The sequence below is a fragment of the Tetrao urogallus genome, assembly GCF_951394365.1.
Source record: "Tetrao urogallus genome assembly, chromosome: 1".
In the NCBI taxonomy this organism is placed as follows: Eukaryota; Metazoa; Chordata; class Aves; order Galliformes; family Phasianidae; genus Tetrao; species Tetrao urogallus.
The window spans coordinates 121,121,616-121,133,566 of NC_136813.1; the positions used below are offsets into that span (position 1 = coordinate 121,121,616).

Here is an 11,951-nt window from a genome sequence, read left to right on the forward strand (position 1 = left end):
TGTGAAAAAAAAATACAAGACATTTTGTTACTTTTATATAACTATGTTACATATTTTATTTACAGCCCAAGACAATTCCTCTGCACTGAGTGTGGTCCATGTGAGCCAAAAGGTTGGACACCCATGATTTAATCCAGGGGAGTTTGTAAATAGTGCTAATCTCTGAGAATTCAAGGTTATTTTCTGCCACAGCAGATACGCGTTTCCTGCTCTTCAAACGTTACAAGTTCAGTATGAAAAATATATATCTAACGCACAGATCAATTTGCTTTTTATCTCCTAGGACTGCCTTAAAGCTTGTCAAGAACAGATTGAGTCGGTGCTAATAAGCAACCTTAGGCAAGTCCGGCAGCAACAACAAAGCAATCCTTCTAAGACCGTTGAGGAACTGGACCAGGCCAGCACTCCCACAGATGTGAGAGATATCAACCTGTGAGGACATCAGCACAGAAAGTCAGGCTTGTTCTCCCACCCCTTTTATTTTTGTTACTATTCTTAGATTTATTTTTTTTTTCATCTACTCCCACATAGAGCGTATGTAAAGCTCTTTTAGGTGAAAAAAACTGAATAATGAAAAAAACATTTGGTGCCCATGATGTTCTACAGAAGGGAATCCCGCAGTGTATTTGGTAATTGTTATTTGATTATGTATCATTGATATTAAATGCTTATAAAAGCATACAATAGCTAGATAAATGTAAGCCTGCATTTGTGGGAAGAGAGTATACTTGTCTGTGTATTACAACTTACTGCATACACCCCTTTTTTAGATTTAAGAAAGGAACTGTGTGTGCAATTTTATGGCTTGACTAGATTTCAAAGCAGTAGAAGAAGGGCTAGGGCAATGTGGGAAAAGGTCCCTGAAGCAACTGAACCATTTTCAATGCAGAAGAGATTTGCTGATCTGTCACCTCTGTTAGTAGTCAGAAGTGTTTGTTGGATCTTTGTATGTTAGTTTTGTTTACTCTTGCTGTCTGTGGTAGCTGCTACTCAAGAAAGATGTTCTGTTTTGCCAGCTAGAAAAGAAGGTGTTTTTTTGTTTTGTTTTGCTTTAAATTCCCCTCTCCCCTATGACTATTTCTACTTCTCCTTCAGAAATGGTTCATTCTAAACACAGCAGCATCTTTGGCATGAGGGCAGTCCCTTCTACCCAACTGTGGGCCAAGCTGAAGTTATAGAGTACTCACGGTAAATGAGGGAAATGCAACAAATAATTTTGACAGTCGGCTAATCAGACCGCCTCCGAACTTTGGATATCAAGATGCAGTGGATCATCTGTGAAAAAGCATTATGTTCCTTTACAGAGATAATGTTTCACATCCATGTTAACTTTTGGCAGCTCTTCAGCTTCGTGTAAAGATAATTAAATGATGCTGTGTCCATTTTCCTCTTTAACGTATACTCACTGTGTTAAAGAAGGTGAGATTTGGTGTGAGACCTATCTACCTAGCTTCCTCCACTGCCCCGTCATGCTTTTTGAGCATTTCAGTAACTTTACTGATCCACAGTGAACATTATTATAAATCATTTCATTCAAAAAGCACTTTGAAAATTGTTCGTAAGGGATTAAATGAAATGGTTTATGACAATTTTGCCAAGGAAAAAAAAAAAAAAAAAGGAAAAGAAAAAAGACACAAAAGCAAAGCATATAGCTTTTTATAGTCAATATTCTCCAGTATCTGGTGTACTTTTTTTAGTTGTGGTGTTTCTGGAAATACCAACACCTGCTTCAGGTGACATTCCCGTCATGACATTCCGGATAAAAGCCTCATGATTTGTATTGTTCAGTGTCACAGAAGGATCTGAATACCACCAGTATGTTATCCATGGACAATGAAAGAAAATTTGCTGGTGCAAAAGATATAAGTGGTGAACGTTGAGGTTTGAGAGTTGGATTTTAATTACAAAGGTGTATTCAGTGTACTTGAATTTTATTTTTCTGCTCCATCTGTAAAGAAGAGGCAGTTAGTTGGCAAAGAAGTTGGAGCAATTTTTTTTTTTTTTGCACGATTGTATTAACAGTTTGCAAATATACAGAATGAAGTTGTTGGTTGCAATGTTAATGGTTGCAATGTTCAGACAAAGTCCAGAAAGAACATGCTACTTTGAAGAATATTATATGAATGGACTCAGCTGCATTTGGCTAGATGAGGGTAGAAGATGGAGTAAAGTTTTGGTTATTTGTTTGGGTGTTTTTTTTTTTTTTGTGCGCTGCTAAGAAGCTATGATTTGTTTCATTCTTATTCACATTAACAGTACTTAGCTGTATTGTTTCACTGAGTGTGCTGCTATTTTATAAACGTTTTTATAATATATTATTTTACTGCTTAAATTTCAAATCCTGAAGTAGATGGTTAAGTGGAGATATGATGAATTCTGTGATTTACTGGAAATGCCCTGTACAGGTTGGGTTGTTTTGTTTTTTTTTTCCTAATAGCGTGTTTCATGATTTATTTTTACTTTTACTTCCTTTTTTTCTTTCTTTTTCTTTTCCTTCCTGATCACATCCTTCAAAGATGGTATACTTACCTCAGGTTTACTGGACAAGATAAAAATGGTTCCCGTTTTCACAATACCTCACAACATGACAGTTACTTATTCCCTGCTGAAGGCCTCAGCAGAGCTATCGGTGCAAGTGGCTGCTTAGGGCCTGTGCTTTGGTCAGTGGAACACAGTTGCACCAGCTGTGTTGAGGAAAAATTGCAGCAAGCAGGGGCACTGGCTCCCTTATGGTCTTTCATAGTGGAAAAAATGCACTGGTTCAAGGGCATATCCAGGAGCACCTCTTGTGCCTCCAGACCCTAATCGTGGATGCGTGGATGATGTGTGTGGTAGCTACATGTTTCCCTCTGGGCACTCCAGCCCCTTGAGGTGCCCACACAAGCACAAGTAATGCCTGGCTCCCACAGGCTTAACAGCTTAGCAGCAGGTTGGCGGCCAGCATGGCCGCACTCGGAGTCTTGCTGTTCAGAACAGCCAGCTGTGCATCACAGCCCATGTGAACAACCTGGCCCAGCTGCCTACTGTGCCTCAGTGGTCAAGTGTCAGCACTCTCCATATCCTCTCTGAGCCCTGAGCCATAGTGCTCAAAACTGCTGCTCTGTGTGCAGAAGTCTCCATCTTGTAAAGAGCCAACAATAACTGCTCTTAGTGAGGCTTGAGGGCTCAAGTGCTCTTCCCCCAAGTGGTTTCAGGGCCACAGCAGCTATAGGGATGGGCATAATACCTCACAGCCTGCAAGAGCAGGTTTCAAACAGCTGTGTTGCTGAAAAATGGTAACTGGATGGCTTTGTTCTGACAGTGGCTTTTCACACTGAAAGCACATAAAATTCAGCAACTGCATCACTCTTAAATGAAAGATAGTTAATTTTTGGAAGCATTGTGATTAGCAAGACTCCAAAGCCACATGCAGCACACGCATGAGGTAATATTCCCTGACAGATCAGATCACTCTCTGGTAGCTTTTGCATGCACAAGTTTTTGTGCTAATGCTTAATGGAAAAGCATTCAGACTGTGGGCAAAATGTTGCCTTTTAGCATGGCTGCACATAAAAAGCATGGGCATAAGAGCACTGTAAGCGTTGCACTTACATGCTCTGCTCTTCTCAGTTCTGCCACGCAGCATGGCTGAGTATAGACAGGAGAAATAGCTGTGAGAACTGCCCTGCTCTTGAGAATTACATGAAGTTTTCTGCCATCTTTAATGTGCCATCAGGATGTTGTAGGCTGTTGTAGTGGAAACACAGCCAAGTCAGTGGACTGAGGCGCATGCTTTTTTGCCCTGACAGGTGTACTTGCATGCAGGGAATGAAGGCTAGCCCCATGTTCTGCAGTGTCCTTGTCCACCACATGGCTCCTCATTGAGGCTTCTCTCTGCTGTGTCTGCCTATGCATGGACTGTACATTCATGGTTTCATAGATTTCACTAGAAATATTTGTAAGTGTTGTGACTCTCACACCTCACTGCAGCTGCAGGGGCAAGTAGTAGGCACAAGATTTGGTTTGGAAGCAACAGCACCTTGCAGGCTCTTGTGCAGCGGAGACTTGTCCACCGCAGAGCGGGCTCATGCAACAACTGTGAGTGTTGGGAGCATCATCCACTGTGTGGCATTCTTTATAAGAATGCGACATACTTGTAAAGAACATGAATAGTTTCACAGGAGAATTCATAACAAAAATATTCTGTAGTGCCCCTTTTAGAAGATGTTAACAAAAAATACTACTATTGCAAATGAGATGTACGATTTTTTCTCTGAATTGCAGATATCATAAAAGTTTCCTGTGGGTTAATTAAAAAAAAAACAACTACTGCTGATGTGCCAGATGACTGGCCTAACTGAGTAAAGCATTTGTCTCTCAGCTATTTGTTGTTGGTATTTTGATCTTCTCCCTCCAATGAATGTAGAGTAGGAGCACCTCATAATCAATTTATTTGTATTACCAACATGCTCATAAAAAAGAAAAATAGTATATTAGATATTTATTTCAGTGATTTATGTGCATGTCTCTTAAATACTCAGTGAACCACATGGCCACTGGATTTTTTCCACTATGTTCATTAGTATTTTCTCATGTACCTCAGAAATCACTCTCAGTTGCACAGTTCCTGTTCTCAAGCTCTTTTTTCTTTTTTTGCTTTAATGAGTGTGATGAAATATCAAGTCAGCTATTCTCTCACAATATGTTCTTTAAGAGATATGGATGTTTATATGGTCAGGGAATGCTAGGAAGTGTGGTAGTAGACATGATCAGCGTAAACAAAAGTATTTAGAAAGTATATGAGATTATTTTGGATGGATAAGACTCTGATACAGTATAGTCTTGATTACCTTTTAAAAGGTCTTTTCTGTTCAGTGTTGTCCTTTTTATTAATAATCTGTTGTTTTGACTAGTTTAAAGATGGTTTTAAGAAAAGTGTTCTGGCGGAATTAGGTATGCTGTATAGACAATAAACTCACCTTGACCTAAATTTGCGTGTCTTGTTTTTATTCAGTGTGCAAAAGACAATGTGATTCTACAGCTTTTTATCTAGATAGATCACGTTACCAGATGTATAAAAGGAGAACTGTTGAATTTTGCAGTCACAGAAGTTTTCTTCTAGAACATCATTTATCATTAATAGGCAAATTCTGATGTGTTTCTTCTGTGAAAAGATCCAGTGAGATTTAAGGAGAACAAAGTCCTAAAAATGATAAGCTTCTAGATTAAAATATTTATTGGAAATGAAAATGAACTGGTAGAAAAGTCCTTGTAAGTACATGTGAGTGCGCATTTTTGCAACCAATTTAAATTTTATTTAATCTCCAATTATCTGTTGTATTTAAAAGTCAGCTGTAACATTCTGCAGTTTTTCTTACTATAAGCTTTGAGCAAATGGTGATTGAAAGGAAAGGGTTTTATGGTGAAGCTGGTGAAGCCAATGGGAAGAAATGACCCTCTGTGCATCCAGACTTCTTGCTTAGTCTGTGATGAGGAGACAGGACAGTAACTCCCCAATTCTGTGTTTCATGCAAATGCACATGTGATGCTTGTGGCTTGAAATCAGTATCTCCTGCTTCACAACACTGTAAGAAGGCACTGCCTCTTTTCTACTGCATTAAGGCTTTTGAATGCACTTGGATAGAGCAAAGAGGCACTGAAGAATGAAACTGTTTTGGCATGGAAGAAAAAGTAATACCATCATAAACTGAATAATACTACAGATGAAAATAGACAAGTGAAGTGAAAGAAAATGAAGAAAAAAAAATATATTGAAAAAGGAGAATAAAAAATACTTAGAGGAAGAGAACATGTTCCTAAAATGAAAAAACATAGGACTAAAAAAATATGCATGAACAAATAGAAGAAAAATAATTGATGGGATGGGAAATATGATGTAAATAACGATGTCTGAGTCAGGAAATACAGACTTTTCTAGTAAAAATCACGCAAAATTGGAGCTGTGGATTCAGGCAAGGTCTTCTGAAAATTTCCTGAAAGTGACTCTAAGCCTTTCATTTTACCAGTTACCAAATATAGAGCTTTTAAAGCATAATGAGTTATCGTTTTCCTCTGGTCACCACTTCAACGTAATTAGCAACCTACAGCATTTCATAGGCATAACTAAGAGTCAACTGAAATGTGTAAGGATTGATCTTTCAACTTCCATTTGTAATTTAAAGCTCAAGAGATGCCCACTGATCTAATTTCAGGTCTTGTAGATACAATTCTTTTCCCTCTGTACTGTTCAGTAGTCTACTGAAGCTTCAGTGATGTGCTCTGCAGTTTTGTGTTTTAAAGAAGTTTTACTAAATCTAGATTTAACAGAAAAGAGATTTTCTGTTGTAGCTTAAATAAACATGTTGAAAATGAGCTACTGGATATAGTGTGCAGAATTTAAAACTCAAATTAATTGGACAAGAGCCTAATTGTTTTCTATAGAGAAAGCTGGCTGAATGCCAAGAAGCCACACCTGATAGGGTTAAGTTCCATTATACGCCTAGTGTGTGTCATAGTCTTCTTACCGTCAGTAAACAATTTCTTACACGATGATCCTATATGTCAGGGTGGAGGCCAGTCACAAGCAATGTCCTTCAGGGGTCGATCTTGGGACCAGTGCTCTTCAGCATCTTCATCAGTGACATAGATGATGGCATCGAGCACACCCTCAGCAAGTCTGTGGATGACACCAAGCTGAGAGGTGCAGTCGATACATTGGAAGGAAGGGAAGCCATACAGAGGGTCCGTGAAGTGGGCCCATGAAAACCTAATGAGGTTCAGTAAGGCCAAGTGCAGGGTGCTGCACTTTGTTCAGGGCAATCCCAGGTGTTTATACAAACTGGGGGAAGATCTCCTTGAGAGCAGCCCTGTAGAGAAGGACTTGGAGATCCTGGTGGATGAGAAGCTGGACATGAACTAGTAGTGTGCGCTTGCATCCCAGAAGGCCAGCTGTGTTCTGGTCTGCATTAAAAAAGGGGTGGCCAGCAGGGAGAGGGAGGTGATTGTCCCCCTCTACTCAGCCCTTGTGAGGCACCATCTGCAGTACTGCGTCCAGGCCTGGGGCCCCCAGTACAGGAAGGACGTGGAGCTCTTGGAGCAGGTCCAGCGGAGGGCCACTAAGATGACCAGAGGGCTGGAGCAGCTCTCCTATGAGGAGAGGTTGAGGGAACTGGGCTTGTTTAGCTTGGAAAAGAGAAGGCTCCGGGGAGACCTCACTATGGCCTTCCAGTGCTTGAAGGAGCTTTATAAATAGGAGGGGGAACAGCTGTTTAGGAGGGTAGATAGTGATAGGACAAGAGGAAATAAACTGAGACAGGAGGTCTAGGTTAGATATTAGGAGGAAGTTTTTCACACAGAGTGTTGACACACTGGAACAGGTTGCCCAAGGAGGTTGTAGATGCCCCATCCCTGGAGGCATTCAAAGCCAGGCTGGATGTGGCTCTGGGCAGCCTGGTCTGCTGGTTGGCGACCCTGCACATAGCAGGGGGGTTGAAACTCGATGATCATTTTGGTCCTTCCAACCCAGGCCATTCTATGATTCTATGTTACATGAGGGTAGCCTGAAGACTTTAAGGAGCAGCACCAGAGCAAAATCATGCTCTAAAACAACTACATGCTAGACTGACTTTTGTGTTTAAGAAAATTACAGAGGCAAAGGAAAGAAAGATTTGGTATTGAGATTTTGGGGGAAAAAAAACAAAGCAATTCCTCAGTGTTTCCAATCTCAGCATATGAATTAGATTGTTAAATTTTTTTCAGAAATCTTCCTAAAGGGACTGCAAATGTAATGTCTTTCTAAATACAGAGTTTAGCTTCATGTTTCAAAGATACCCTTCATGCTTGTTTCAGAAGTCTTTTCAAACACTTCTGTTGCAATTATTATTTTTAAATGTATTGAATTATGTTACGACTCTTCATTCTACGCTGCTCTAAAGAAGTAAAAAACTCTACAAATCTAATGCAACCAGTACTAGCAGAACTAAATTCTATCCCTGCTAAAGGCTATGGGAACTCCACTGTTAAATTTTAATAGGTATATAATTTTCTCACTAACTTCAGTTCATTTGTGCCTTGTACTGTAAATTAACAGTCACATCAGTAAATGCAAAACTGTTGTGAAAGCAATTAGAATCTCTGGTAAGTCTCACCAAGTCATTTTTTTCAATAGAAAACATTAGGATCTAAGTTCTGAGAGTTGTGAACTACATCTTTTGTCAATGACAATCTAGATAGAAAGATAGAACATGCATAGAGAAGAAACAGGTTAGGATAGAGTATAGTCTTGTTTATGCATCTGACTTGCTGATAGTTTGCATGTTTACAGTCACTTGCAGCCATAAATACAGAGTAGTTTCTAGAGAAATTATCACAGAATCACAGAATGGCCAGGGTTGGAAGGGACCTGAAGAATCATGAATCTCCAACCCCCCTGCCACATGCAGGGCCACCAACCTCCACATTTAATACTTAGACCATTATACTAAAGCCTTCTCTGTACTACTTTGCACATCACAGCCAGACCACTAGCACTAAGGGAAACAGACTAGGCTCTCATACTTCCACAGCACATTTCTTCCAGTTAGATGAAAGTTTCTTCTAAAAAAATTCTGGTGGTCCCTTTACATTTTTTGGAGAAAGCTGGCTGTACCATGCTTATTCTGCACCTCCTTGAAATACTAAAAGAAATACCCCCCCCCCACACACACAATTTTAATGTTTCTTAATATCATATATTTTAAAGTATCTTCAGAGAGAATTTACATTTCATCTATGTGCAGCTGCAAGGGCACAAGTACACAACATTTTTACAAAGTGAAGGGCAAGTGATCTTACTGTCACTACTGGCCAGGGGGAAATAGTGAAAACTGGTGAGATCTTACTATAGGCACATGCCAGGACGAATGTCAGGTTACAGCTCAGTATGGGCTTCAGGTGCACTGTGGCTACTGCCAGCCCAGAGCTGAGTGTCTAAGGAAAGGTAACTGTTGGTAGCAGATACATTAAGCTAAGAACTATTAAGATGTTAAAATAAGTAAAAGCTGGGAAACTTCTCAATAAGAGCTGTGTATGTAATATGTAGGGCAAAGAGGAGCTGCTCTGTGTTCTGCTGCAGCCCACTACAGAATCAGGCTGATGCACAGTATAGTAAATAAGAAGAAAAAAAGGGAAAATGTATCCTTAAATGTCTGTACTCCTACGGAAATGATGTGCTGATAGCTCTGTATTACTAATGATTTTTCCCTAAAAATAAACTGGGATGTGATTTTAGTTTTTTTAAAATGTAACATGCAAAAACTACTGAAGAATTAGGACAGACCAGTGAAGGAGAAAGGTCATCTGACCATGTTTGGGATTAGAGTTGCTCAGAGTATTTGCTAATGCTTCTTAGAGCAAGATCTGTAGTTTTTCTGGCTGGAATCAGAGATTACCTGAAGAGCAAAAGATTGACCTTTCTGATTATTAGGTTTTTCAGCAGCTGAGCAGAATTGTGAATGGGACAAAATCTGCTGGAGGATAAGCAATGAATGTGGTACGTGTTATCCTGCACACCCAAACAGTAGTTTCCCTCTGTTTTCCCAGCTTCCTCATGGTCAACCTCATTGCCTCACTGAAAAGATTCCTATTTCAGTTTCTCTGGGTTTGCTTCTTACACATGGTATTCAACGTACTGGAGTGCCCTGACAGTACTATGTGTTTTCCCAAGTTTAGTTATTAAGACTTGGCCTTACAAAACAGAAATTTGCAACAGAAATCTGTAAAATTTGGATGTGATTATCCTTGATAGCTAGCAGCACCAGAGCAAAAGATTAAATATATAACACAAGTAACACACAGAACTGAAATGGGAACCTGACTTGAACTGTGAAACCTGAGGGTGCATATTTCCTGAGGGCCACTAGATGACAGTAACGTAACTGACGGCTGCAACTACTCTTGGAGCTCCTGGAGGAAATGATGGGGGTTTAACAGACTTTTGGAAAGCAAAGTGCTTACCTGAAACCTCTCTCTTAACCTAAAGCTCACCTGAACACTTTCATCAGACAGAGAGCATGCAACCATGGCCTGAGCTTCCACAGTTCAAGGTCTGTGCAAATTAGCTTGGAGTGCTGTTGAAGAAGTGCTGAAGGTTTTCTGTTTAGCAGAACAGTCACACAGGCCTGCAGCTGGTATATCACAATTAAAGCCATGTAAAAATAATCAAACACATTCCTAAAAGCAATTAACATATGAGGGCTGCTCCCATTACATCAGAGGCAGATGGTGGTGAGATAGCAGTGGAGACCGAACCTTCCCACCAGTATTCCATTAAATTTTGTTGTCATGTAATGGATGACAGCAGAGGAGCAACCTGATATTATTGTGTCTAACATGGATTTGTGTATAAATCAAAGAATGTAACTGAATTTCTCCATGCAGAAAGAAATGCATCCATTGACATTCACTGATGCTTACTGAATGTTTACAGAAACCAAACACTGGATGTTAGCACAGTGAGGTGGTGGGTGGTGCATTTCTGCAGTGGTAACAGTGGCAGTGGGTCACCTCCTCCAGTCCAACTTTTTGAGTGCAACATGCAGGCTTTTGTTCACTGCTGATCAAAATGCATAGATAATGGTGGTGGCTATGTTGAAAAGTATTGGCTCTATTAATACTGTTATTGTACTCTTGGTTGGCATTTCCATGGAAATAAATGGTTACTGTAGTTACTGTAAAGGTATTACACAACCATGTGCTCAAACTTGTCAAATTTGAAAACTGGCTAGAGCAGTAGTCTCTGTGCTAGGACTTGACCAATTCACGAACTTCTTCATACCAGCAGATCCTTGGCAAGATTATTAGAAAGGAAGAGGATAAAATCAGCGGAGGTTTCTGCATGGGTGGTGCCCTTATAAGATCAGGATGCAAGATGAGAACCCAAAATGAAGAGGGAATACAGAGAATACAGTCCAGCTGATGACTTCTGTTTCATATTTCTAGTAGCAAGCTGTTATTCCAGAGGGATAACTTTCCCTGGATTGCCAATATTGTCTAATGTTAGTGTTATACAATCCACATGATAATGATTTAAGTATATAGTCAACACTGTTGAAATTTATTTATTTTTTAGTTTTATTTATTAAGTTACCCATTAAAAAAAAAAAATTACAGCTCCACAACATATTTTTCTTCCTAAGATGATTTTCTCAAAATACTATTCCTCATTTGATAAGCTACTTTGCTTGTTTTAGCAGTTATGCTTTATAAACATTTTGTTTCACTGGGTCAATTTAGAACACAGGCCCATAATCACAGAATGACATGATGTGCTACAGCAGATTTGAGAAACAACTGAAGAGGAAAAAATAAAAAATAAGAAAGGTAAAACAAGAAGCAAAAAATATACATGCTGTGAAGATGAAGAAGATGTCAACAAAAAGAAGATGATTAAACAATGGAAAAGAAAACTTGAATTATTTATAATGGTGAAACAACAGAAATAGGTCGGAGCTGAGTCATTTGGCATTGGATCATTCAGAGGCTAGACATGTCACTAATTTCACCCACTGAAAATGTGAGTTCTGAGACACAGGTTATGCCACAGTACTAAGGAAAGATAAAAGGGAAGTGAAACAGACCCGCTGCTGTATTAAGTATCTATCAGGTGGTTTAAGGTGTTAGAAAATGAAAACTATATTTTAGTCTTCAATTATATATATATATATGTAATTAAATACATGTATATATTCAATTATATACTTTTTGTGTGTGTGTGTTAAAAAAATTTCAAAGTTAGGTCAGATCTCTGGCAACCCAGAATCATTTGTCACAACTCATTTATTCTACTATGTTGTGAAATTCTATTGCAAAACACTCAGCTGTCTGACCAACTAATATTACGGCTAATTAGACTGTCTGTAAACCATAAAACTTCAGATTTCTGAAGGGAAAATGATTATCTTTGGTTGCCTCTTCTGTTACTTTGTCATTTTACC

At 39.2% G+C, this 11,951-nt stretch overlaps 1 protein-coding gene across 1 annotated transcript in view; it reads left to right on the forward strand.

Moving 5' to 3' along the window:
* The window catches only part of CCND2 (cyclin D2), a gene marked incomplete at both ends in the record, with an annotated part of 33,417 nt that extends 32,981 nt beyond the window's left edge, over window positions 1–436 (forward strand). Inside the window, one exon of the mRNA XM_079544114.1 lies at window positions 284–436. Coding sequence (XP_079400240.1) covers window positions 284–436 — 153 coding nt within the window. The remainder of the gene's footprint in view (window positions 1–283) is intronic.
* Between the last annotated feature and the right edge of the window lie 11,515 nt (window positions 437–11,951).